General features: G+C 50.7%; 1 protein-coding gene across 6 annotated transcripts in view; it reads left to right on the top strand.

Annotated features, from left to right (window-relative positions):
- The window catches only part of FUBP3 (far upstream element binding protein 3), a 58,949-nt gene extending 36,671 nt beyond the window's left edge, over nucleotides 1–22,278 (top strand). For 4 of the 6 annotated variants that reach the window (XM_010360946.2, XM_030919791.1, XM_030919790.1 and 1 more), the window contains 13 exons: nucleotides 626–788; nucleotides 2,066–2,164; nucleotides 4,597–4,701; nucleotides 6,631–6,733; nucleotides 7,488–7,588; nucleotides 10,228–10,369; nucleotides 14,440–14,600; nucleotides 15,372–15,445; nucleotides 15,756–15,836; nucleotides 16,016–16,092; nucleotides 18,520–18,591; nucleotides 19,867–19,994; nucleotides 20,944–22,278. In XM_010360946.2, the coding sequence (XP_010359248.1) occupies nucleotides 626–788; nucleotides 2,066–2,164; nucleotides 4,597–4,701; nucleotides 6,631–6,733; nucleotides 7,488–7,588; nucleotides 10,228–10,369; nucleotides 14,440–14,600; nucleotides 15,372–15,445; nucleotides 15,756–15,836; nucleotides 16,016–16,092; nucleotides 18,520–18,591; nucleotides 19,867–19,994; nucleotides 20,944–20,952 (1,315 nt within the window). In that variant the 3' untranslated portion in view covers nucleotides 20,953–22,278. The remainder of the gene's footprint in view (nucleotides 1–625; nucleotides 789–2,065; nucleotides 2,165–4,596; nucleotides 4,702–6,630; nucleotides 6,734–7,487; nucleotides 7,589–10,227; nucleotides 10,370–14,439; nucleotides 14,601–15,371; nucleotides 15,446–15,755; nucleotides 15,837–16,015; nucleotides 16,093–18,519; nucleotides 18,592–19,866; nucleotides 19,995–20,943) is intronic. The other 2 variants (XM_010360948.2, XM_030919792.1) reach the window with 1 other exon arrangement.
- Nucleotides 22,279–26,319: the final 4,041 nt, after the last annotated feature.

Below are 26,319 nucleotides of genomic sequence, written 5' to 3'. Positions count from 1 at the left end.
AAGCAGGTGTCTGTGAGTGCACAGATGCATCCAGCACCGCCTCCCCCTTTCCCACCTCTTGGAACCAAACTGGGATTCATAGCCTTAGCTTAAAAGTCATAGAGCAGTGTTGTTGGTTATGAAGAAGCAGCGTGGAGTATGGGAGTTCAGACAGTGAGTACTAATCCTTGCTTGCTTTCTTCCCATCTTTCTCATTGCTGGCTGTCTATCCTGCCTGCATTTATTTAACAAATGTATACTGAGTATACTCTGTGAGAAGGGTCATGTTGGATGGGGGAACAGAGAGGTGTAAAGGGATAAAAGATGGTCTCTGCCTCCAGAGCAGCTGGCATCCTAATAGGAGACGACACCTTTGTGGAGACATAAGCATGAGCAGAGGGCAGGCTTGAAAGGGGCGGCAAGGCTCTGTGTCGCAGCGTTGGTACTATGGTGTGTGTTGCTTTTAAATTCCAGCCCGGTAGCGTGGCGGATGGCAGAGAGACCTCCGGGTTGGGGCAGGAGCTGGAGCTGGATGGAGGGCTGCCCTGACTCCCGCAGGTTTTTCCCTCAGTGCTATTTCCCTGTCTTGCACACCTAGAGCCTCCATTTAATGCTGGTTCTCTTGTGGTTCTTTTCCCTCCCAAAGACAAGCCAAACGGCTCCTGGGACAGATTGTGGACCGCTGTCGAAATGGACCTGGCTTTCATAATGACATAGACAGCAACAGCACAATCCAGGAGATTCTCATTCCCGCATCTAAAGTGGGTCTGGTCATCGGCAGAGGAGGGGAAACAATCAAGCAGTTGCAGGTATGTAAGCCCGGAGCGCGGAGCACAGCAGCCGCTCTCAGCAGGTCTTCAGCTTCCTGGCCCAGGAGATCTGCTCACGGCCGGCATTCCCTGACTGGGCTGGCTTTGCACAGCATGATGCTAAGGCTTCCTTCCTCCATTTGACAGACAGCTTCTGAACATACACCACAGCCACGCCTGATGCCAAGTGTGACGCCAAGTACTGGGGCAGGTGTGCCCTTTCAGGGCCCCTGTGAACTTTGAGCAGCCTTTTTGGCAGTGAGCTCTGTGAGGGCTGCTTTTATCATCAGAGGACAGCATCTCAGATAAAAGTGCAGTATTTGGAGTCAGAGGCTCGGACCCAGCATTCTTCCTCCCTCATTGATTGATCTTAAATGTGCTCATTTACTTGTTGAAGGTTCAGGGTCTTTGTGTGTCAGAAGGGGCAAGTGCAGGCCTCACTGTTGTGATGGAGCTGAAATAATAGCTGTTCTTTTCTTCTTATGTAAGAGCCTGTTACTGAGTGAATGTTCCATGAGCATTAGCTCCTGTTAGTGCCAGAATCCCTCGTCTGAGAGACTCGGCACCAAACACGTTTCAGAATTTGACACTCCCAGCAAGTTCTGGGGTAGTACCCTGAAATCAAATGCGTATTTCTGTAGCTAAATAGAATAATACACTCAGAGAAAAGCAAAAAATACATTGACATGAGTTCAGTTTTGCTGCCAGATGAATTATAAATAGACTTTTCTTTCAGAAAAGGGATTTTGCAGTTGCAAGTAAAGGATTGTGGCTTCCCTTGCGTGCCATCTCATAACCCGGTCCTTGGGTTCCGGTTGTAAGGATGGTATCCTAATGTAGATTCTGAGAGTTTATCATTTGGGATCCCAGCCTCCAAGTTTTGGTCCCCCATTCATTAGCTCCGGACCTAGAGCCGTTACACGCCAAAGTAGAAAGATGGCAGGACTTGACTCTCAGTTCCACGAAAGTTCTAATCACATAATGTCAGATGGAGTGTGTGCCAAGTGCCTGGCATTCAGTAAAAGTAGCTCCTCAGTGCTTAGGTACTCCGGGGACTGGAATCATTTTAGGAGATGGTTTTACATCTCGCATTTGGACATGGTCTTACTCAACCTATATGTCTGCTGTCACAGAAGCCAGCTTCATGGCCCAGGTTGGAAGGCAGTCCCTGGTGGTAGGTGGAAATTGGGCTTATTGTGGGTGTGACTGGATCCAATTTTGTGCTGCCCTGCATTATTCGTGACAGTGAGGGCTGTGCCGGTGTGTGTTCCCCACAGGAGCGGACAGGAGTGAAGATGGTCATGATCCAGGATGGCCCGTTGCCCACGGGAGCAGACAAGCCTCTTCGTATCACTGGAGATGCATTTAAAGTACAGGTAGGAAAGAGCCATGGGTTGGGTGAGTCCTGGCTGTGGGACTGTCACTTGGTGGTACCCTAGAGCTTTTATCTTCCTCAAGTAATTGTGAAACTGGCTGCTCCGTTTTTGAAGGTAAACTGCTCTCCTCAACAAAGTTTGGTGATGAAAAGAATCTAGGTTTGTGCTGCCCAAAACCAGAGGCCTTAGCTACTTGTGGCTATTTAAATTCACTCAAATTAAATAAAAACTGAGCTCCTCATGTACACTGGCCACACCTCAAATGCCCAGTAACACCTGAGGCTGGTGGTGACTGTTCTGGACTGTGCGTTGCAGAACAGTTCCCCGCTTCTGCTGGTGGCGCGGCTCAGGGCGGTTTTTTTTGTTTTGTTTTGTTTACCCCGTGTCATCCTTCCAGGTGCAGTTTTGATTTGCTGACCTGTGATCAGCTTAGATGCAGGCTCTGCTTGGCTGTTACTTCCTCATTCTCTTCTGGGCTTATTTTGCAAGCCCTTCAGCTGAGGTTGGAGGTGAGCACAGGTACCAGAGCCACCCAAGTGCCTGGGCACCCTCATAGCAAGTGTCCTGCGCCCCGAGCTGCCATGGGAGACAGCCCCACTGGCTGAAAGCAGTAAGGGGCTTGGTTTTCAATCCCCTGGGGCGGTCCTCTCCTTCCATGTCTTGCTGGTAGCAGGAATTCAAGTAGGCAGAGAGTGTAAGGTTTTTGTCTGTCCTCAGTGAAACACAGATGTACTTTTTTCTGCCACCTGCAGCCTGTCTTGCCATTGCCACATTCAGAGTAGCTCCAGGGTGATGCTCCTCGGTGAGCCAGGCCGCCATCAAGAATGGGTCTTCTCCAGGAGCACTGGGGTTTTGATGAGTGAACGTTTCCAGTCCCTGGCAAAATATTTCTCCCAGTTCTGAACCCTATCCTTCAGCTAAGCTGGTTAAGGTACACCTGTAAAAATAACAGTTTTAGAACAGGAGTGAGGGCAGTGGTGGGCATGGTTCTGCCTGGGGACTCCAGTCAGTGATGCGGTCCTTCACTTCCATCAGGCCAGAGTCCTCATGTGCTGTCTCCTCCAGAGCTCCCGGCCTTCTCTCAGTGTGAACAATTGGGCACTTAAGGAACCAGATTGCCTCTCGCCTTTCCCCACCCTGCTCAGCATCCAGCCGTGGGCTCCAGCACTGTGGTGGTGTCGGATCCAGGCCTGTGGAAGGCTGCAGGGGGCCACAGAGTGCCTGCTTCTTGACTGCCTCCCTCAGAGGCCTTCTTTCTCTCTCACAGCCTTTGATGGTGTCTTTTGTAGGGAAAACCTCAAGCAAAGAATATATCATTAATGTCCCATAAATTTGCAGGAAATAGTTTTAACTTAATGGGTTTTAGTGTTTTTTAAATTTTAAAACTGTATTTCACTTTTTTTTTTTCATTTAGGAGATGGAGTCCGCTGTATTTAGGGCACCTATATACCTCTTCAGCCTGCCTAACGTGTTGCTGTGTGTGTGTGCATGTGTGTGTTTTTCTTTATCATTGAAGTGGCAGATGTTATGACTCTACCCCTAAATCCTTAAGCATGTATCACCTAAGAATAACCAGGCCTAAGAAAACTCTACTTGTAAAACGTCATCTGGTATCCAGTACATATCCAGATTTCTCCAAATGTCCTAAGATGTAAATTGCTGACGGGTTTGTTTTGTTTCTTCCTAGACACAGTTCTCACATTCCCTTGAGTTGTAAGGTACAGCAGGTCTTTAGCACAGATTCCTGTGTGGCTGGTACTGGCACGGGCTGGCCGACATGCAGCGATAGACTCACCAAGTGTGTGTTTTGGGGAGAAGGACACTTGAGTCTGCCTGGGATAGAGTGATGTCCACAAGGAAGTCTCACCAGGAGATTATAGAAATGAGAGAGGCTTGCCCTGTTGCTGTTGTTGTTGTTGTTTGTTTGTTTAAAGCAATGTATTTAGCTTTCAGCCTTTTCTTTTTAACTTACTGGAGTGCCTCTGTGATATAAAGCCTTGACAAAGTTCTCTGTCTCGTGGACCTGCCCTCAGTGGGCGCTCTTAGACACCCCTTCCTGCTAGAAAGAAATGGCACCAAGAAACATCTAGGTCAATCCACTTTATTGATCAGAAAGAAAAAGATTTAAAAATTTAAAAACACCTAGGGGTGATAGGAATCCATTTCTGACCACACGCAGATGTGCTCACCCAACTGAGGCTTTTTATAGAAGGTGGACCCTTACCTGTGTGGACATTTGGGCAGTGTAAAGAACACATCACTTAAAATTTGATACATGCATCCCTACATGTCCCATAAGCAGTAAGCGAATTGTCCTAAAGCTGAGCGCCTTTAAACCCAAGTTAAGAGGGTTTGATCTTGAAATTTCACCTGGTGGTGTATCATTTTTCAGGAATTTTTTCTCATAATGCTTTTTGTTTGTGTTTATGCAGCAAGCAAGAGAAATGGTACTAGAGATTATCCGAGAAAAAGACCAAGCTGACTTTCGGGGTGTACGTGGTGATTTCAACTCCCGAATGGGAGGAGGCAGTATAGAGGTATGCTTAAATTACAGGTTAGTAGGCAAATGAGATGAGGATTAAAGTTGTAGGTCACACTTCTGTTAGCTCTTTAACCTTGAGCAAGTTAGTTAAGTTTTGTCTCAAAACCTTTAGAATTATCTCGCTTCTTAGGGTGGGTGTGAGGGTGGACTGGAACAGAATCAGCCTGCAGTGAGGGGAGCTGGCTGCATTTCAGGGCATGGGGCCATTTCCCTTGGTTTTGAAGCTTTGCTTTAGAGGTTAACCAGTTGCCCAGGTAAAAACCAAAGTTCAGGATTTCTTGGTGATGTATATCATGATTCTGTCAAACTCAGCAACCTGTATTTATTGATGAGGTTGCAGTGGGGTCAGAATCTATCCTAGAAAATGAAATTTTGTTGTGTGTGACAACATGGATGAACCTTACAAACAGTATGCTCATTGCAATAAGACGGATACAGAACAAATATTCTACGATTCCATTTACCTGAGGCACCTAGAAGAGGCAGATGCCTAGAGGCAGAAAGTATAGTAGAAGCTATCAGATGCTGGGGGAAGGAGGAGTCATTGTTTAATGGATACAGAGTTGCTCGGGATGATGAAACGGATATGGATAGTGGTGATGGTTACACAACATTGTGAATGTATGTAATGTCATTGAATTGTGTACTTACAAGTGGTTAAGTGATAAATATTATGTATATTTTAGCCACAATAAAAGAAAAATGAAGGAAAAAAATACACTTTAAAGAACCACTAGGGCTACGCATGGTGGTTCATGCCTGTAATCCCAGTGCTTTTGAGAGGCTTAGGCAGGAGTACTACTTGAGGCCGGGAGGTTGAGATCTGTCTGGGCAATATAGCCAGACATCATCTCTACCAAAACAAAAAAAATTATTTAAATTAGCCCGATGTGGCACATGTCTGTAGTCCCAGTTGTTCTAGAGGCTAAGGAGGGAGGCTCACTCCTCCCAGGAGAGCGAGGCTGTAGTGAGCTACAGTTGCCACTGTAACCCAGTCTGGGTAACAAGTCCAGCCCGGGTAACTGTGTGTATGGTGTTTATTGGAAGGCAAAATTACTATTTTTCATCTTTTATCTATAAGGTTTATTCATTTTTATAACTATTTTGATCAAATCTCAAATTGGATGCATTTAACAGTTAAGAATGCAGTTCAACCACAATGTTATTCCTAAAAGGGAAAAATATCCTTTATTATATCATTTCCAGTAATGCACTATAATAAAAACTAAGTTGTGTGTTAAAATGTGTCCTGGGCCGGGCGTGGTGGCTCGCGTCTATAATCCCAGCACTTTGGGAGGCTGAGACAGGCAGATCACTTGAGGTCAGGAATTTAAGATCAGCCTGCCCAACATGGTGAAACCCCATCTCTACTAAAAAATACAAAAATAAGCCGGGCATGGTGGCAGGTGCCTATAATCCCAGCTACTCAGGAGACTGAGGCAGGGAGAATTGCTTGAACCTGGGGTAGGTGGAGATTGCCGTGAGCCAAGATCGTGCCACTACAGCCTGGGCAACAGAGCGAGACTGCATCTCAAAAATAAAATAAAGTGTCCTGGCCAGGCACAGTGGCTCACACCTGTAATCCCAGCCCTTTGGGAGGCCGAGGTGGGCGGATCACCTGAGGTCAGGAGTTCAAGACCAGCCTGGCCAACAAGGTGAAACCCCATCTCTACCAAAAATACAAAAATTAGCCGAGCATAGTTGCCTGCGCCTGTTTTCTCAGCTACTCGGGAGGCTGAGGTAGGAGAATCACTGGAACCCGGGAGGCGGAGGCTACTGTGAGCTGAGATTGTGCCGCTGCACTCCAGGCTGGGCAACAGAGCGAGACTCAGTCTCAAAAAAAAAAAAAAAAAGGAAAAAAAGTGCCCTTTAAAAAGACAGGTTTGTGAAAAGTTCTGATGAGGTTTGGTTTCTCTGTGCCTAGGTATCTGTGCCTAGGTTTGCTGTGGGCATTGTAATAGGAAGAAACGGGGAAATGATCAAAAAGATCCAGAATGATGCTGGTGTGAGGATTCAGTTTAAACCAGGTGGGTTTGATGATTCAAAAATCTTTAGTGTTGAAAGGATGATAAAACACCTTACAAAATAAGAGCTTGGTTATTGGTTCATGTGTGTTCACCTTTCTTGTCCTTGCAACATTCTGCTCCCAGATTATCAATCTCAGTTTCTTCTCCCAACTTTCTTTTCCCTCCCTGGATCCATGTCAGTCACCTTTGATTTCCAGGCCTTTCTTTTTTTTTTTTTTTTCCTCCTCGGACTATATGCGTAGTATGTCAGCTTTTGATTTTGCCAAGTAAAATTTAAATATATATATATATCATTTTGATTTTATTGGAGATAATTTTAAACCACAAAGACAAAACATCTCAGAATAAAGGACAAATTTTTAAATTTTATAAATTTGCCTTAATGGCAAAATTTTCAACGTGGTCTGAAAAGAGGAAAACATGGCAGGCTATTATCTGGAAGCTATTGCCATAGCTCTGCTCTGACTCCCTTGGCTTTTTTAAAGTCAAGTTTTGTTTTAGTTCTTTAATGATACATTTTTTAAATGGCTATAATTGCATAAGAATTGAGCATTGACCTGAAATATGCGAAACAATATAATTACACACATTTTCCTATCAACCACATCACTCCCAAAGAGTCCCTGGAGCTGGCAGTATTCCTGTTGCCCCTTTTGGCACCGCGGGTAAGAATATTGATTGGGAATCAGATTAATCTTTGTTTCCTTCTAACGTTGGGCTTTTTTCTAATCCTGTCTCTTACCTGGCTCCTCAGATGATGGGATTAGTCCAGAAAGAGCTGCCCAGGTCATGGGCCCTCCGGATCGGTGTCAGCACGCAGCGCACATCATCAGCGAGCTGATTCTTACAGCCCAGGTGGGTCCAGCTCTGCGGAGTGTGAGCGTTTGGGCTGCAGAAGTGGAAAGTGCTACCCAGGGCTCTCGGTGCAGCTCCACAGAGTAGAGCAGTCACCCTGAGGCATCTCAAGTCACATTATGGGAAGCCAGCAGTTTCTCTACATCAGCCTCTTTCCTGTCTTCTTGGTGGTTTTTTCTGCTCATTAATTATTATTCTGCCTTTATTGACCTCACCATCTAGATTGCCTTTACACAGTAAGTTTCTGGCTATTTAAACCAAGTGGGGAAATACCATGGAGATTGGTCGCCAAGTTTCAAATAATCAAGTGTATTTCATGTTAAACTATGTTAGTGAAATCGTCTTAGTGGTAGAAAGCACGTCAGGATCTTCCAAAGTCCTAAAGCTGCCTTCATGCACTTGATTTCATTTACGTCTTTGGACTGTGAGCCAGCCTGTGTGACAGTGCTAGGAACCCCTGTAGCTGATGGTAGGACTGAGGACACATTTGAGAATGACCAGAACGGAAGAATAAAGCAAGAGATTGGAAATTATAGTCCCAGCTCTGGCATCAGTCATGTGACCTTGGAGCAGCCTTTGAACCTCTGGGTCTGGTGTTCCCAGCAGCAGACTCGGGGTGCTTTGTACCAGGCAGTGCTCTCCATGTGATGCCCTAAGAGCCATCTGGTGGTTCTTACTCAAATTACAAATGTGTAGGCCCCCACCCCAGATCTACTGAATCAGAATTTCCCGGGGAGGGTCTTGGGTCTTCACTAGAGACCCAGGCAATTCTTAGGATTAGACAAGTTTATAAAACAGCCACTAAATCAAGCTTGTTCAGTCTGTGGGCTGCACGCAGCCCAGGAACAGCATTGAATGCAGCCCAATGCAAATTCATAAACTTTCTTAAAATGTTAGGAGATTTTTTTGTGTGATTTTTTTTTTTTTTTTTTTTAAATCTCATCAGCTATCATTAGTGTTAGTGTGTTTTATGGGTGGCCGAAGACAAGCCTTCTTACAGTGTGGCCCAGGGAAGCAAAAGATTGCACACCCCTGCTCTAAATGATCTCTGGCATCCTTTTTTTGTAGCAAGAGTTTATGAACCTTGGCCAGGCGCAGTGGCTCACTCTTGTAATCCCAGCACTTTGGGAGGCCGAGGCAAGCAGATCACCTGAGGTCAGGAGTTCGAGACCAGCCTGACCAACATGGTGAAACCCCTGTCTCTACTGAAAATACAAAATTAGCTGGACGTGGTGGCTCACGCCTGTAATCCTAGCACTTTAGGAGACTGAGGCGGGTGGATCACCAGAGGTCAGGAGTTCAAGACCAACATGGTGAAACCCGTCCCTACTAAAAATACAAAATTAGCCAGGTGTAGTGGCGCATGCCTGTAGTTTCAGCTACTCAGGAAGCTGAGGCAGGAGAATCGCTTGAACCCAGGAGGTGGAGGTTGCAGTGAGCCGGGATCCCACCATTGCACTCCAGCAGCCAACAAGAGCAAAAATCTCTCAAAAAAGAAAAAAAAAGAGTTTATGAACCTTGTGCTGCAGAGGCTGTAAGATGTTTGGGAGAAAACCTTTTCCTTGAGATCTGTGGCATGCCCAGAAAGTTGACTGTGTGCTCGTGTGCTTGTGTGGAACATAAATTCCTAAAATTGCCTTGTTTACTTGGCAGTTGTCTCTCATAAAAGCAGAGTGCGGGGGAAGAGCACTCCAGTTGTCTCCGCTTTCTGCTGGTTTAGATTCTGAGTAAACGTTCAGTTTACTCTTAATCAACATGAGCAGGTTTTGCCCAGCATTTCTTCAGTGTGTTGAAAAGTCTGTGCCATGTAATAGCTCTTAGTTTGACCAGGTTCACCCTCCACATTTAAGAGAGTTTAAATACTGCAGCTCCAAAATGACTCAGCGGACAGCAGCTCCAATGAGACTTGCTGCCGTCTGAATGAAAGGGTTCTTCCTCTGTCAGCTGTTAGATTTAGGTTTTTCTCTCTGCTGGGTGAACAGTGGGAGAATGATTCAGAGACTTCTCCAGCTCCACATGGGGAGGAGGCCCTGGCCGGTTCCCTCTGTTCCTCCCTTCCAAAGTAGCCCCAAATGGTCACCCTCGAACCTGTTGCTGCTGCTGCTTGGGGGCACAACAACCAAGAAGTTTTCTAAAACTGAATAAAATCCATTTATCCTTCTTGCTGATTGGAGTGCCAGGTGGTGTGGCTCAGCAGTGCCCGGTCAGGGAGGGTCAGCAGGCTCTGCACACCTGGCTTCCCACAGGCCTAGTATGTGTCTGCCATGGAAAAGAGGGGCCTCAGCTGCAGGGGAAAAACCAGCTCTTGATGCCTGTAGATTGGGGCCCAGTGAGGAAAGCTCCAGGGAGAAAGGCCGCTGGGCTTCAGCCTTGGAGTTTGTATCTGCCTGTTTCTGTTGGGTACACTGGAGCTGTTTATGTAACCATGCGTGTTTGTCTGCACGGGCCCTCACCGGATACACCCGTGATTGGTGTCAATACTGGCTTGAAAGAGCCCTTCAGAATGGGAAGTGTGGAAAGGTGCTAGGTTCTCATGGGTGGCATTGATTGCATCCTGTCACTTAACCTCCTCCCTGGAGAAGAGGAGCAGTGGTGCTGTGGCAGTGGCAGAGGTCACTAGAGCTCTGTGATCTTTCCAGGAAAGAGACGGCTTTGGAGGCCTGGCAGCAGCCAGAGGAAGAGGTCGTGGCCGTGGCGACTGGAGCGTGGGAGCCCCTGGTGGCGTCCAGGAGATAACATACACGGTGCCAGCCGATAAGTGTGGCCTTGTCATAGGCAAAGGTAAGAGGCAGCTGGGGTTTCACATCCCCCTTCAGCTGTTTGGCTTGAGGGAAGGCAGGTCAGCGGGCCTCCAGAACCTTTGGTGAAGTCCCTTTGCTGCTGCAGGCTGGGGCTGCTGAACCCTGCTTGGCATGGTTCTCTGAGGCTGCTGACGGGCCTGTTGTGAGGGGCAAAGTGAATGTTTTCCTGTGAATATGAAGAAGACAGCAGTAAAACCCTCTGCCTGTTGAGGGCAGCTTAGCTTGGTGAAAAGATACCCTGTGCAAGATGGGGGGTCTTTGTCAGTCGACTGATGGGTAATTAACTCACCTCGAAGGAACTTAGAGGGACGGTTGAGACAATATCCTCAGTGAAAATCCCTTCTCGACTGTGTCACTTCTTTCCCTTACCAGGTTTGAGTATTTGGTCTTGATCCGCACAACATGTGAAAATGGTTTTTATCCTTTCTGCATACTCACTGTGAGTCCCGGACTCTGTGGAGGGAAATAAACATTGATTTGTTAGTTTTTTCTGGGCATTTTGGAGAACATTAGGAAGAAACCCTCATTCATGGCTACTGTAGCTCCTTCCTGTCCTTCACTGAGAACCGGGAGAGAGCAGCCATATTTCTCAGCCAATGGCAGCAGTTCATCTTGGCTGGCCCTGGGACCCAGAAAGGCTACTGAGACCAGGGCTGAGGCTGTGGGGCCTTTCCCAGTATGGCAGCGGACTCGGCTTCCGGGGGGGCTCTAAGCCAGGCCTCACTGCCAGCGGGGGCCTCCGTTGTCTCTGGGGTTCGTATTTGCCTTCATTAGGTATTTGACAGCATGTGGAGAGGACAGTCGTCTCTCCAGAGTTTCTCAGATTTTTTTGATCACCAAATATCTCTTAGCTGCTTGAGGGGCACTCGTATTGGATAGGCAGGACTTGGGGATGCTTCACCAGCAGACTTCCAGAGCTGGGCAGGTGGGAGCCCCCCACACTCACGTCCCAGGAGCTGCCCTTGTCCCTGCTCACGGACACTGTGGGCTTTATGCTCTTGCAAAATGCAAGAAACTGTGTTGTCTTTTAGATGCTGAACCACTCAGAGTTGGTAGAAACAATATGGGTTTGTGTTCATTTGCCGACAGGTGTGCGGGCTGGTGAGTGTTTTGGGGATATCGCAGGCTGCACCAGATGCTGCCAGAAGCCTCACACTGCCCAGACCGCCAGCCTGGCCGCTGTGAGACTGCAACTAGTTGATGCCTGTAGGTTGAGGATTAGCTAGATCTAGATTTCTTGGCCTTTTGCAAACCATTTTGTCAGCGAAGTTTTCATTTGCTTGTGTCTCTAAACCCTGACTGAGCGTTGTTGCCTCACCATGACAAGTTCTCACAGTGAGCCCTTGTAGTTGGTCCTTCACAAAGTGATCCTGAGTGATTCCTAGAAAACAGTGATGAGAACGAAGCAGTAACTGGTCTGTGTCCCATGCTTGAATAGCAGCCTAAAGAAGCCTAATAAGCGTCTCGGATGTGGGAGGATCTTTCTGTGTCTCACACACACACACACACATACACACACACACACACACACACACACAGCCCCACACCCCCTCAGGGCCCATGTGAGGCATCTCTATTCCTTGAGATGGGCGCGCCTGGGTAAGGGAGAGAGGAGCCCCACGCAGTCAGGCCCAACTTTCCTTGGCCTCTGGCCTGGGCAGACACAGAGCCTCCCTGGCCCCTGCTGGATTTCCATGATAAACACAGCAACATTGACAGATAGTGCAGCCAGCCTGCTCTTGTCAGCCAGGCCTTTTAGCAGGTTTGATTAATTGCTTTACGATTTCACGTCCAGCCGGGGGGCCACTGGTGGGGCGCTTCTGCCCCCCATCAGGTAGAAGAATGGAGCGGGCTGCTGAATGAGTCTATAGACAGCCACCATGTGCCAAGCTAGTGACCTCATTTTGAAAGAAGATGAACTTAAATTAACTCCTTCCGGCCCCGCAAGGTTTTGTGGTGCCTCCTCACCTTATTAGCATGTTCCCAAGGCCTGGGGACGAGGGTCCCAGGGCCCAGTGGGGAGGGCTGGGGCCTCAGCTATCTGGGGACCGCAAGGTTCTCAGTCGCAGACACTCACGTCCTTGTGCTTTTGCCTCCAGACCAAGTGGATCTGGGTGGAGGCTAGTAGGGTTCCCTCGAATCTTAGGTGTGCCTGGGGAAATGGCCTGCATTTTAGTTTCTATTCTTTTTTATTTTATTATTATTTTTATTTTTTGAGAGGAGTTTCACTCTTACTGTCCAGGCTGGAGTGCAGTGGCGAGATCTCGGCTCACCACAACCTCCGCCTCCTGGGTTAAAGCGATTCTACTGCCTCAGCCTCCCAAATAGCTTGGATTACTGGCATGCGCCACCACACCCAGCTAATTTTGCATTTTTAGTAGAGACGGGGTTTCTCCCTGTTGGTCAGGCTGGTCTCGAACTCCCAATCTCAGGCGATCCGCCCGCCTTGGCTTCCCAAAGTGCTGGGATTACAGGCGTGAGCCACTGCACCTGGCCAAGTCTCTATTCTTTATTGCTCTCCAAAAACCATTGCCTAGGAGCCCGCTTTTCATGGCGCAGAGAAGATAAAATCCATGGCCTCTGAGTAAAAGGCAGAGGTAAAGGTCACCTAGGAGGGGCTTGCACCGGCCCAGAGGAAATCAGAGCTGTGGGCGTTGGCCCGGTGTGTCCCCCAGACAGGCGGGTCTGGCCAGGATAGAAAATGCAGGGATGCTTTTCTGAATCTCCAGCAGGACTTTAAGGAAATCACAGGCACAACATTTGGTTTTGTTGGTTTTTTAAATTTAAAACCACCCTAAAATTAACCTCTTCTGCATGTGACCTTATCTGCATGCCATGTCTCCCGGCGTCTTTTCTCCCCTGTAAGGGCTGCCCCCGCTCTGCCTTCAGTAAGGACCACCTGAAGTCTCCTTCTTCATTCCTTGACCCCTATAGAGTCCTGGCAAGATGCAGCTTGTGTCTGCCGTTAGCCCCTCCCTCCCGACTGGCCTGATAGGCTGTTGAGACAGGGCTTTTCTGGCAGTGGGTGGAGGGAAGCTTGGAGTGTTTGGTGGATTGTGGACGGTGTCTTGGTGAGGTGGCACATGGCATTTAGGGCCTGTTTTGACTGTGGGCAGAGGAGGGGCCGACACTGGCCCCTGGCCTTTGCTTTTGATCACCGGGCCTCGCTGCTGCCCTATACCAGCTTTGGAGCAGATTACCTTTTTCTCCACTTTTCCAAACTCTGTGCTCCAAGTTACCCTTGTAGTCTGGCTCCTCCTAGCAACCCTCTATCCCCCACGGAGTTGAGCAGAGCAGATCTGCAAGTTCTGTGAATTTCAGAAGAATCCAACTATTGTTACACTGCTGGAGCTTTTATTACGCAAATTTCATTAAGAGACTGAGACTCTCACAGGTTTTTGAAAGAGACCAACTGAATTTTCATTAGCCCTGCTCCACCCAGGTCTCTGTGGCCTCCACCCCATCCTTGCACTGCCTGGCTAGACCCGCCACCCCATGGAGGAGGCAGGAACTTGAGAAGTGACAGGGTGGGATACTGAAGGCCTGAGCGGGCTCCAGGCATGTTTGGGCCTGTGGTCTGTTAGGCCTATGGAGACAGTTGCCCACAGCCAGGCTGAAGGCCCCATTGTCATGGAGGGGCCCTTGGCTCACCATTCTTGTGCTAAGAAGTGCAGTGCCATCCCTGGCTGGGCGGGAGCCCCACAGCTGGCCCCCAGGGGTGAGCTCCATGGTGTAGACCCACGGGCCTCAGCCAGACCTGGTCACTGGGCCACTCAGGGCCTCCACATGGAGGTTTCACATGGCATCTGTGGCCTCAGCTTGGCTTTGAGAGGAAGTCCAGCTTCACTCCAAATAGCTAGTTTTGCAAGTGAGAGAGCCCTGGGTTTAGTTACAACCACTTTGGAGTAAATACAGAGTACTTCTCTACTGTCAGGACGAGTGCCGACGTGCACAAAATCCCCCCGAGTCCTCTTCTGGAGCCAAGTGCCCCAGAGCCTTGGGTTGCCACAGTAGCTGCTTACTCTTCGGTTTGTGTTCTGCTGTCCGCAGGGGGTGAGAACATCAAAAGCATCAACCAGCAGTCAGGGGCGCACGTGGAGCTTCAGAGGAACCCCCCTCCCAACAGCGACCCCAACCTGCGGAGATTCACCATCAGGGGGGTTCCCCAGCAGATCGAGGTGGCCAGGCAGCTCATAGATGAGAAAGTTGGCGTACGTACAAGGTCCTTCCCCTACCTGGCTTACTCATAGCTGTTTTCTTTTGGATGTCCAAGGTACCAGCTTTTCCCGCAACCTTGCGCTGCTTGTGCCTGTGGGTTCTCACATCACATGAGGGCAAGCCCCTTCCTGCTTTGCCAAAGGGGAGGGTCGGAGACCCAGGGAGTGCCAGAGCCAGGCCCAGAAGCAATGAAGGAAGCCTGGCAGGACTCACCAAGGCCGCAGCAGCCGAGGCCCCAGAGCGGTTCTCCTGCAGGCTTAGATGAGCAGCTGGGGCAGCAGCCTCCCCCCAGCGCTGCCCCGGGACTCCGCTGGCATTGCCCTGGCGGCCAGCCCAGCAGGCAGCTTTCATTGACTCTGGCTTTAGTTTCAGGCACCTCAAGGCAGATAAAGAAAGGGAGTGTTGATGGAGGACAGATGGGCCACTGCTCACCTCAATGGGGACGTAGAATGGCAGAAAGAGCCTTGGGCCAGCCTAAGTTGACGGGAGAGTCAAGCAGGTTGGTCCCTACCCCCAGGGTGATATACCAGGGCAGTTGTGGTGGTGCCAGGACTGGCTGTGTGGTGGAATTGGTCGCTGGAGGGCAGAAGCCATTTCTGCAGTGCAGCCTGCTGTGGGAAGGAAGGCTAGTATGAGTGCATAGGTGTCCTGACTTCACTCGACTCCATCCCCCCAATAGCTGGGCTTTGCCTCGGGGCGGGCCTGGGCAGAGGACAGAGGTGTGCAGCCAACAGCGGGTGAGAGCTCCCTCTGTGCCCCCACAGGGGACCAATCTCGGAGCACCTGGAGCCTTCGGACAGAGTCCCTTCAGCCAGCCACCTGCCCCACCTCATCAAAAGTGAGTCTTTTGCATCAGTCTTGCCCGGGAGAATTCACTCGCTCCCAAGAGATCCCCTGTCCTTTCCAGCTGCTTCTAGGGAGCGCCAGCCAAGGCCTGAAGTTCTGGGCGTGGGCAGGACTCGTTTCTTTTCATCTCACCAGTGGTCCCTCCAGCCTATCACTCACTGACCTCCGCAATGGGATGGGAGTCTCCCAGAGGGCAGAGGGTCTTCCATCCCGACCGCCCCCTCGGTGCCCTGTGGCTGGGGGAAGGGGCCAAGCCCTCCATGTGAGGCGCTCATTCTGTTGTTTCTTTCACCTTTTCCCAGTACCTTTCCTCCGAGGAGCTCCGGGTGCTTCCCAAACATGGCTGCCAAGGTGAACGGGAACCCCCACAGCACCCCCGTGAGGTAGGTGACCTGCTGTGATTCAGCTGGGGATAGACGGGACTAGGGTGATCACTTGACTACTGCTGACAGGCAGGGGTCCAGTGGTGCTTGGCTGGGGTGAGGGAGGTGAGCAGTGAAGAGGGAGACGACAGGGGTGACCTGCCCTCTATAGGAATGAGTGACTCTCTTGTCATCCACAGTGGTCCTCCGGCCTTTCTGACCCAGGGCTGGGGCAGCACCTACCAGGCGTGGCAGCAGCCCACACAGCAGGTCCCAAGTAAGTGACTCGGGGTGGGGAGTGCATGCCCTCCAGAAAGGCTGGGGTCCACAGAAGTCCTGGGGCCAAAACGCCCCCACTCAACTCAGCCAGCAGGCCCAGGATGCCCCTCCCCAAATGACAAGGAGCCCTCTGGGTGGGGCTTGGGGCTTCCTGTAGGCCTGTCCCGGGGGTTGCGCATGCTCAGAGAAAGGCCCAGAGGGAAACTGCACAAACCTCAGGCGGACTGGGGACTCTGGGCTGGCCCTCTTGGCCCACCTGTCCTCCTCAGAGCTCTGGGCCTCTGTCACTGTTGTTCCCCATGCATGGATGGGCTGTGGGTATAGGTTGAGCCAGCTTCTGCTCTTCCTCTTCTCCACTCCCTGTGGGGGCTGGCTCCTGGCTGCCTTCCTCTCCCCTCTCAGGCTTTCATCTCCTGAACTTTTCAGAAGCAGACAGCTAGGGAATGACCTCTGCTGCATCCCGCCTCTCCAGGGAGACTGGTTATGAAGGAGAAAGTCCGGGTGGGAATCAAACCCAGCCCACTCTGTCCCCACAGCCGCTTCAGGAACCACTGTTGGGTTTCAGAGCTGGTGTAGCTCCTCTGGCATGGCCTTCACAAAGCAAAGCAGAACGCTTACCTTAGTACGATCCAGGTTCTCTTGACCCATCTGGAGTTTCTGTCCTGTGTTTGGAAAGGCTTCTTCAGTGTCTGCAGATTCTGACAGCACCCAGGCCGCAGGCCCCGCCTCACAGCCTGGCTCGGAGGGCCTAAGCCCCCTTTCTGGGGTTCTGCCACTTTAGCCTTACACAGAGTCCTGAGGCCAGTGCTGTGTGGCCTTAGGCACGCCCTGCCTTCTCTGGAGCTCCACTTCTGTCACATGTAAAATCAAGGGTTTGGGTTTGAATTCTAAAGCACTTGCATGCTCTGAAATTGTATGGTTGTGTTTCTTCCCTTTTTTCCCCAGTATCTTATTATGAAGCATTTCAAACATCATAGAACACCGCAGTGAGCACCCACACAGCACCCAGATCCCACCATTCCCTTTCTCTCTGCATGCTTGACCACGGGGGCTGACCCTGTTTCCTTTCCTTGACTCTTCACGTCTCAGTGGGAGCTGCACTCACAGTGCCAGGGCCTTTGGGTGCTGTTCTGGTCTGAGAGAATCCTCCAGGCAGCAAGGTGGCCAGGATTGACTGGAGACACTGAGGCCTGGGAGGCCTTCAGGGCAAACGGCCCCCTGGCGGGTGGAACTGGCAGAGGCCTGTTGGGCTGAGGAAGGGAGAGCGCAGGAGGCGCCCAATGGTCTTGCCACCCTTGGGCAGCCTTCATCTCATGCTGTTGAGCTTGGCCCGTTTGTTTACTCTGGGGTTTTGCAGTTGAGAACCGGTTTGGGTTGGTGAAATACTGTTTGGCAGTGAAGTCCTGCTTGCTGGCGCCCTCTGTGTCAGAGGGAAGAGTGTTTGCTGCCTGTGTCCCTCCTTCGCCCTGCCCCTGTGGGAGGAAGCGGAGCATCTCCTTCCCTTCTTCCTCCCGCTGCTTGCTGCTTCCCCACACTGCTCCTCAGCCTGCAGTGAAGTGGACCAGTGGAGAAAGCATTTGGCTGCGCGCACTCTGCAGTGGTTTGCCCTTCCTGCCTGCTTCGGGCTACAATCCTCACAGGAGACAAGACAGTGAGGGGGTCTTCTGTGGGCCTTGGCAGGTGGACTCCTGAGCCAGCCCCAGCCTGGGCAGAAGGAAAGGTCCTGACCCACTGCAGTGGTCAAGTCTTTGAACCCTGTCTTGTGCCTGGCGCGGTGCTGAGGCTGTGTTTCCGGGCGCCGGCTGTTTCTCTGCCACTCCCAGTCTTCATTGTCCACACAGCTTAGAGGGTGAACCCAGGGTCCTGCACGGAAGAGAAGGGCTGGACCACCCCAACACATGCATCCCCTTTCCCTCTGCCCTACCCCAGCACAGCCTGAGGCTGGATAGGGTCCAGGAGCCCACGGGTGCTGCCCACCCCTGCGCCCCGTGGCCCCTCCACTTCCGCTGGTCCAGAGGCACAGCCCCCAGATCTTGAACAGAGGGCCACACGAAGAGTGGTCAGCAGCCTCTGGAGTCTTTGTCCTTTGGAAGGCTGACTGGGGAGCCTCAAAACAACAGTAGCTGTGGCCCTCAAGTCCCCGTCTGTGGACCCACAGCTCGTGTCTCCATCTGAAGAGGGTCAAGCTAGCCTTGCTAGTTGCCCTGTGAGGGGCAGCCGGTGTGCCCAGCCCCGCCTTTACAGTGATCTTAGTTACACCCCTCCCAGCCCTGCCAGCTGCCACCTCCTTCCCAGGCAGGGCTGTGGAGCTGTGTGTGGCCAGGAGCGAGGTGGAGGAGTGCAGGGCAGGGCCTGCAGTTGGCGGGCTGGGGCCGAGGCTGTGAGGAGCCCAGAAGGCCTGACTGCTTTTGTGTTCTTCGCACAGGCCAGCAGAGCCAGCCGCAGAGCAGCCAGCCCAACTACAGCAAGGCCTGGGAAGACTATTACAAAAAACAGAGTGAGTGCCCGGCCCTCCTAACCTGTGGCTCCCGGCAGCACAGTCCCCTCTAGCCCAGAGACTTCAGAGTCCAAGGCTCGCTGTCACCTCTTTTTTCCCTGATGCCTTCCCCGTGTGGCTTGATCTCATTATTTGCCTTCGTCCTCCACCCCGTGCCTGCCTGCTTCTCTCTGTCAGGAGTCCAGGCATAGTCAGTTAGTGACCACAGGCTGCCCTGCGACCCAGCACAGGCCTGCCATCCCCTCCTCTTTGTTCTCCCCCTGCTGGGCTCCAAAGGACTTCGAGGTAGGCGTGGCACCTGGAAGTGTGGGCTCAGTGGCATCTGGTCTCCTTAGGGACTGAAAGATTCGGGTTGGGTGCCACCTGGCCAGCAAACAGACCGACCGGGCGTCTTGTTCTCTGTCTCGGTGCTTCAGGGCAGATGAGGAAAGGTGGTGACACTCGGGGAAGGAGGCCTTACCTGGACATTGAAGCTGGGTGCTTAGTTTCTCTTAAGCAGGTCGGTTTTCTAACTACCAGAAATGAAACCAGCCTTCAGAGCAGGGCGAGGGACCCAGCAAGCCAGAGGTCTCTGGGGAGTCATCTAAAGTTAGTGCCAGACTCTGCGTATATTCCACCATTACTAGACGGGAGGGTTGGGGATTTGTTGAAAGAGGTATCTCACGTGCCTTGCGTTTGGAGGATGTTTCTTGCTGGTTGGAAGAGATCGGGTTGAAGGCCACCAGAGAAATGGTCCCCCTGGTGTTGGAATCATTGCCGGGTTCATGGCCCTTCTAGGGGTTGGAGGTGAGGGTGTTCAGTCACGGTCACCAGGGGACCTGGTGTGAGTTCAGCTGCCCAGTCTTCCCCAAATCCCGATTCCCAGACACACCTGGGCGTGTGTTCAAGCTGTTTACAGGATTTGGACACTATCACAGGCACCCAAGCTAGGCACTCCCCTTCTCCCCCCACCCCAACCCAGAATCATGCCTTCCGTCTCTGTCACGGGGCCCTGGGAGCTGAAGGGGCAGGCAGGCAGATGCAGAGAATGCGCTTCCGCAGAGAGAAGGCAGATGTGAGAATTGGTCTTCACAGGCATAGCAGGGGCCGGGCAACAAAAGGCTAACCGCACCTTTTGGAGCAAGCACTCCTGCAGCACCAGCCTCACTGCACCACCTCCCAGACCTCCCTGCCTTCCAGCCGTCCGGAAGGAGAGCAGATGCCCAGGGCCTTTGGGAAGGGCCCTGCCTAGTGCGCCCCTGCTCCCGATAACCTGTTTCCTCCTTTGTCAACCAGGTCACGCCGCCAGTGCTGCTCCTCAGACCAGCTCCCCACCGGACTACACAATGGCCTGGGCAGAATATTACAGACAGCAGGTCGCTTTCTACGGACAGACGTTAGGGCAGGCACAGGCCCACAGCCAGGTCTGTAGCTAATCACCAGCACCGCAGCCACTCCCTAGCCCCAAGCCCCTGTTCCCAAGCCTGTGTTTGCTGACCCCAGGATGAGAGCACTGGGCTAGGAGGAGCCTCTGGGCCCCGTAGCTCCTCAGCGAGGCTGCATCTGCTGAGAGCCTGGCTCCAGCCCCTCTGTCCCTCCTCGCTCCAGAGAAGAAGAGTGTAGGCCAAGTGGGAGGATTGGTGGTGCAGCCCCTGCAAGGAAGTGCCTGATCTTTTCTCAAGTCCGGGCCCCAGACCTCAGGGCTGATTAGTAGTCTCTGTCTTCCTCTAAGCCTCAGTTTCCCTAACTGTAAAGGAACATGTGCAGAGGGTGCGCTCCAGCGGCTGCTCTCGAGCAGGGTGGAGTGGCCAGGCCGTCAGCCATGCCCTGGCAGCAGCAGGAGGCAGGGAGAGGGCAGCGGGGGCGGAGCCCAACTTTCCTCTTCTGCGCACAACCTAGAGGGTTCTGTTCAGAGGCCAAAAACTGATTTCTTGTTAAAGAAGGGAAGACGTCTAAATGTTCCCACAGGGCACATTTCCCACCTGATGCCAGTCAGGTCCTCATGGATAACATTTCAGTTACCTCCTGGCCCTGGACTCAGCTGGTTAGGCCACTCACTGCCAAATTGGCCGTCTGGGTCTGGTCCTGGGGAAACAGGTGTCAGGGCTGGTGGCGACAGCGGCTCACACTGTCCGCTCTTCCCTGCCCCGAGCCCCTAGCAGAGGAGCCCAAGACCTCCTCTGCAGCAGAGGTTTTAACTGGCCCAGCTCCCGTGACGCGAGACCCAGGGGAGGTGCTGGGATACGGCCCTGTCCGTGTGTGTCGGTGCCAGCATGGCGCCAGAGGGGAGAGGGTGACCTGTCACCTCCTCACTGGCACACAGACCTGAGAACCTGCCATCACAGACTAATTCCTCTTCCCTTCCGCCCACAGGAGCAGTAGGACAGTGTCCTCGTGGCCAACTTTCCCTCAAAATCATTGTCAAAGAAAACCTGTTTGTAACAGAGGTTTTTACATTTGCAAACCTTTTGATGAAGAACCATTGTTTTGTTCTGTGAAACACTATATTTAGATTAACGGAATTTTTCTAAAAATCAGGAAAATTAGTTACTAAAAATTGCTGATCATTTTTGTTTCATTATTTTCGTTATTTCAAATGTATAAGCTCTGGGGTTCTTCTTGGAGCAATACCTACAAAGTCAGGCGCCGGAACGGGCCTCAGAGCTGCGACATTTCAACACGATGGTTTCGGGTTTGTTTGGTTTTGTTTTGTGTCCTTTTTATTTGCAGTTTTTTCTGTTGCAACAGAAAGTGGCTTGGAAGTCTTAGGTGGTCTGTAACAAATTCTTTTTAAAAATTTTAAAGCAGTATTTAAGTATTCTTAAATGTGTAAATTCATTTAATGTTTTACTTCTAATTTGTTGTATCTTGGCTGTCTGGTTTTATTGCATTTTTTAAAAACTGAACTATTATGTATTGTAATGAGTGATGTGAATTCTGAATTGAGACAGATAATTGTATTGCTGTCCAACAGGGGTTGGGAGGGGCATTTTGTAGGGTTTGTATAATTTCTAGAGTTCTAAAGGGGTAATATAAAAATGTGTTCGTGTGTTTAGCATACGTTTGTTTCATGTCTCCATTACCAGTCGCAACTGTGTTATCTAAGACCTCCAAGCTTGTTTTTAAAACAAAACAAAAAACCTTTCTCTATTCTCTCAGAAATATAAATACTGTTATTTTTAATATTAAGAAATTCAGTATAACTTTTAACACACACTGTGGAACATTAAACCGTATAAAAATGTAGTTATAACTATTTTTAATTCCAAGGTGTTGTTTGCTCTTTTCTTTTAAATATTTTCGTAATATTTTGTCAGATTAACTAGATGAATAAATTAGTATTAACCGCATTATGAATTAAATAATTTTGATTTAATAAAAGGGATAATATGATTTCCAGTGTTTACTGTAGTGTATCTTGTACAGATAACATGTATTTTTAAAGGAAAAAAAACGGAATTGAAGCTATTTTTTCTTGCATTTCTAATGACCTGAGGGACATTCCGTTTGAAATGTACTGAAGTTACAGTTTCTGGTTTTTCTCCTTATTTTTCTTATAATGCTTGAAATGTCTAACTATTAAAAAAGACAATTGGAAAATGTTATGCATGTGGTTTTTAAGAAAAAAAGTGTTCTTTTTATTTGACTGACAATTCATTTTACACTCTATATAATAAAATTTCCACAAGACATCTTGTGGGCAAAGTCTTTCTGGCCTGTTTGCCTTCCATTCGTCAGTTTGTCCCTCTGCCCCCTGCCCACTGCCGCCCGAGAGGGAAAGAGGATCCCTGCGGGCCTCGCCCATCGTCTTGCACTGCGTCAGCCCGCCTTCGCTGGTGCACGGCCTAGATGTCTAGCTAGTTCGTTAAGCTAATTTTATTTTAATGGCTTTGATTTGACAGCTTGACTTGAGTGCCGTGGTTGGGCTCAGCTCCCCTTCTGTCACAGCCGGGCATCTCTAAATGAGAAGTCAGTACGGGAGTGTCATCGGATGGAGCTGGGAGATGCATTGAAGGGCGTGCAGCAGGTCAGCAGGCTTCTGCGACTGACTGGGCAGCCCCTTGCCCTCCGCCCGCTCCCCTTCCCGGCATGCCCATGCACACACACTCGCCTATAAATGTAGGTGGGCTGCCCTAGGCGCGGTGCGGTTTCCCTGACTGTCGCTGCCTGCAACCCCCACCTCCTTGTCCCCAGCCTCACCTGTGGCTCTGGTGGTGGTGCTTTCTCGCTCTCAGCCCCGTGCCCATGGTGGGATGCCAGATTGCCGGGAGGGCTAGGAAGCGTCAGCACACGTGCTCATTCTATCCTTCCTTTCATGAAGAAACAAATGGGGCGTCCTTCCCCAGAGGTGTTAAGTTACAGTCCTGTGGTCTTAGGACTCGTGGCGACAGTGTGGGCCTCAGACTTGGAAGAGCATTACGGAATAGAGAACATCAGCCTTCGCCTTTTTTTTTTTTTTTTTTTTTTTTTTTTTACCTTGTGTCCCGTTGGTTGGGGTGACTGGCTTTGAGCACAGTGTCTGCTTTCACTTCTGAGCGGGCCCTGCCTTCGCCCTCAGCCTTTCTGTGCGGGTCGCCTCTACTTAGATGTAGGGACATGTTTCAATCCTGAACGGGGCTTGCTGGGGTGTGCCTGGCCAATACTGGCCGCTTGTCTGTATTCCAAGCTCTGACGGGAGGGGAAAAAAGCATCTGTGGCTCCTTCAGGCCGAAAAGGGGTGTGGAGAGCAGCCCATCTGCAGCCATGGCAGGCCTGTTGAGAGCCGGAAGACAAAAAGGAGATGTGGCATTTTTAACTGCACCTCTAGAGAATCGAGTTTGACGTTGAGAAATTGAATAGTAAAAGGCACTTGGAAAGTGGGGGGAGGGGGCCGAGTGGGAGGAGGGCGTAAACGCTGATGACGGTAATGGGAATTCGGGAGAGGGCATTACAGAGAAGACTTCCTTCTAATTCATCTTGCAAGCTCTGTGCCAAAACAACATTTGGCATGGTTCACAGGGAGCGATTGTGTGATAATGAACCCTAAGGTGTCCCTTAATTGAAGACTGAGCATTGCGGTTTGTGCCAAGAGTCGTAAATGGTGCAGGCTTGCGGAGGATGCATTTTCTTAAATGTATCGGTAAGTACAGATTAGCGCTTGTCCCCAGTGAAATGCCCATACTATAAATTATGGAAATCTCTTTTTCTCTCTGATGCAATCTTTTATTGGGGGGAGGGGGTGTAGTACCACAGGAGGCGGGGGGGAAAGTTTGCAAGCATATGAAATTTGGCCTCTCATTAACATGGCGCCCAAGGAAGACGATTTTCATCAGCAGTCTGGTGTACTGGAAGGCTAAAGTGCTTGAAATGTACCAAGTTCAGCGCTTGTGTTCCATTAAGAAAGATGCATGGTCATCACTGTAAGGGCAGTCGGGGTCGGGGAGGCGGGGCGGGCGGTTGCCCAGTCTGTCTTCTGAATGCATGCTCCACCCCCACCCGCCACCGCCCATGCCTACTGACTGGGTCTCTGCCAGCCTCCCAAGTTCAGGATTCATCAAGGACCCTGCTGAGCCGATCCCAGCCCCACCCCGAAGTTTGGGCTGGGGTTGAGGAGTTCTCAGCCAACGGGCCTCGGTCAGTACCCCCGGCCTCATCAGGTAGGAGGCACCATCTTTCCAGGGTCACTCGAAAGTGGTGACCAGCCATGATGTCCCAGAGCCCCCACAGTGGGGTCGGCTGGGGTACAGACGGCACAGTGCAGTGCCTGGCCTGTGAGAACATGGGTCACCTCAGAGTCGCAGCTTCTAGCTGGCTACAGCCCCACTGTCTCCCAGCCCCACTTCTGGTCCACTAGGGCCCAGCTGGGGTTTTTTAAGATGGGCTGAAGTAAATGGGCCTGATAGATGCTTAGAGATTAATGGCCAGAAAGTGGCTTGACACTCAATTCCGCAGGGGGCTGCCGGCCCTGGGTCTGTGTCTTGGGTGGGGTGGAAGGGGAAGCGAAGACAACCCTCACCACCCTTGAAACAATGGTCATCTTGCCTGTCCTTTGTCTTGAAGGTGTTTCTGTAGCATCTACCAAGGGGGTCCTGGCCCTTTCCAGGCACCTGCTTCCAAGGTGGTCTCTGCACCCTGGGAGGTAGAAAGGCCTAATCTCCCCATTTCACAGATGAGGGCTCAGAGTCAAAGGCTGAGACCTGCCTTTATTCACATGGGCATGGAGGGGCCAGTTCTGTGCCAGGTTCTATGCTGCACTCCAGCTGGGGCTTCAGAGGAGAGCGTGACCACCGCCTCCTGGGGGTGCACTGTCTTTTGTAGTCACCACCAAGGGAGGTGGTTGGCAGGATGGGGAGAAGATCTTGAAAGTTAGGGTTGAGTACCAACCATGGCCAGCCCTGAAAGTGCATTACAGTCAATCATCATTTTCAGTTCTGTATTTGCAAATTCACCTACTCACCGAAATGTATTTGCAACCCCCAAATCTACCCTCACTGTGTATTTGCAGTCATTCACGGTGAAAAACGTGAGTTACTCGATGCACTTGTTCCCAGCTGAGGTGGAAAGGTGGCGGCGCTCTGCCTTCTGGTTCCAGCTCTTGCGCCACAAACAAGTGCTGTTCCTTGGAGTCTACTTAGTGCCACAGTTTTTGCTTTTTGTGCCTGTTTTTTTTTTTTTTTTTTTTTTTTGTTTGTTTGTTTTTTTTTTTTTTGGAGTTTCACTGTCTAAAGTGGGCCCCAAGCATGGCACTAAAGGGCCGTCTAGCACTCCTGAGCATCGGAAGACTGAGATGTGGCTGATGGAGACAATACATGCGTTCTGCTGCTTGCAGGCTTGAGTTACAGTGCTGTTGGCCATGAGTTCAATGTTAATAGATGAACAATAAACATATTAAGGAGTCTTCATTTTTATTTTTTATTTTTATTTGTTTATTTATTGAGATGGAGTCTTGCTCTGTCACCTAGGCTGGAGTGCAGTGGCACCATCCCAGTTCACTGCAACCTCCACCTCCCAGGTTCAAGCAATTCTCCTGCCTCAGCCTCCTGAGTAGCTGGGATTACAGGCATGTGCCACCACGCCTGGCTAAATTTTTGTATTTTTAGTAGAGATGGGGTTTCACCATGTTGGCCAGGTTGGTCTCGAACTCCTGACCTCGTGATCCACCCGCCTTGGCCTCCCAAAGTGCTGGGATTACAGGCGTGAGCCACCGCACTCGGCCGAGGAAACGGGTTTGAATAGGTTCTGACCAGAGTCATACCATGGTTGTGCACATGTGACCTGAGAGGTAACCAGGACTATGCTCCCCATCTGACAGATGAGGATGGAACCTGTCCTTACTCACCCAGGCTTGGAGGGGCCAGTTCCATGCCAAGTTCGTGCTACACTCTGCTGGGGTTTCAGTGGAGAGCTACACTCTTGCTGAGGCCTCCTCGAACCTCAGCCTGGCTGCAACACCGGCCTGCCTTGCCACACCCACACATGAGCAGAGCCAGGCACATGTGCAAGGAATACCTAACATGGTTCTAGTGGGGCCTGGCGAGTTCAGCCTACCTAAGGCAGCAGGGTGTGAGGCATGAATGTGTAAATGAAACTTGGGTCTGAGTCCTGTCTGCAACTCATATGACCTAACCTCTGGTATCCTAAGTGTGGGGCTAGTAGGCACCTACCTGCCCGTGGGGCTATAATAAGAGTCAGTGGCACACAAAGCGCTTCACACTTGGTTCTTAATAAGCACTCAAAAACTGGCCACCAACCTGGTGCAGTGGCTCACAT

The sequence above is a fragment of the Rhinopithecus roxellana genome, chromosome 16 (assembly GCF_007565055.1).
Source record: "Rhinopithecus roxellana isolate Shanxi Qingling chromosome 16, ASM756505v1, whole genome shotgun sequence".
Classification (NCBI taxonomy): Eukaryota; Metazoa; Chordata; class Mammalia; order Primates; family Cercopithecidae; genus Rhinopithecus; species Rhinopithecus roxellana.
Note: the sequence above shows the minus strand (reverse complement) of the source record. Positions and strands in the feature narration are given on the sequence as shown.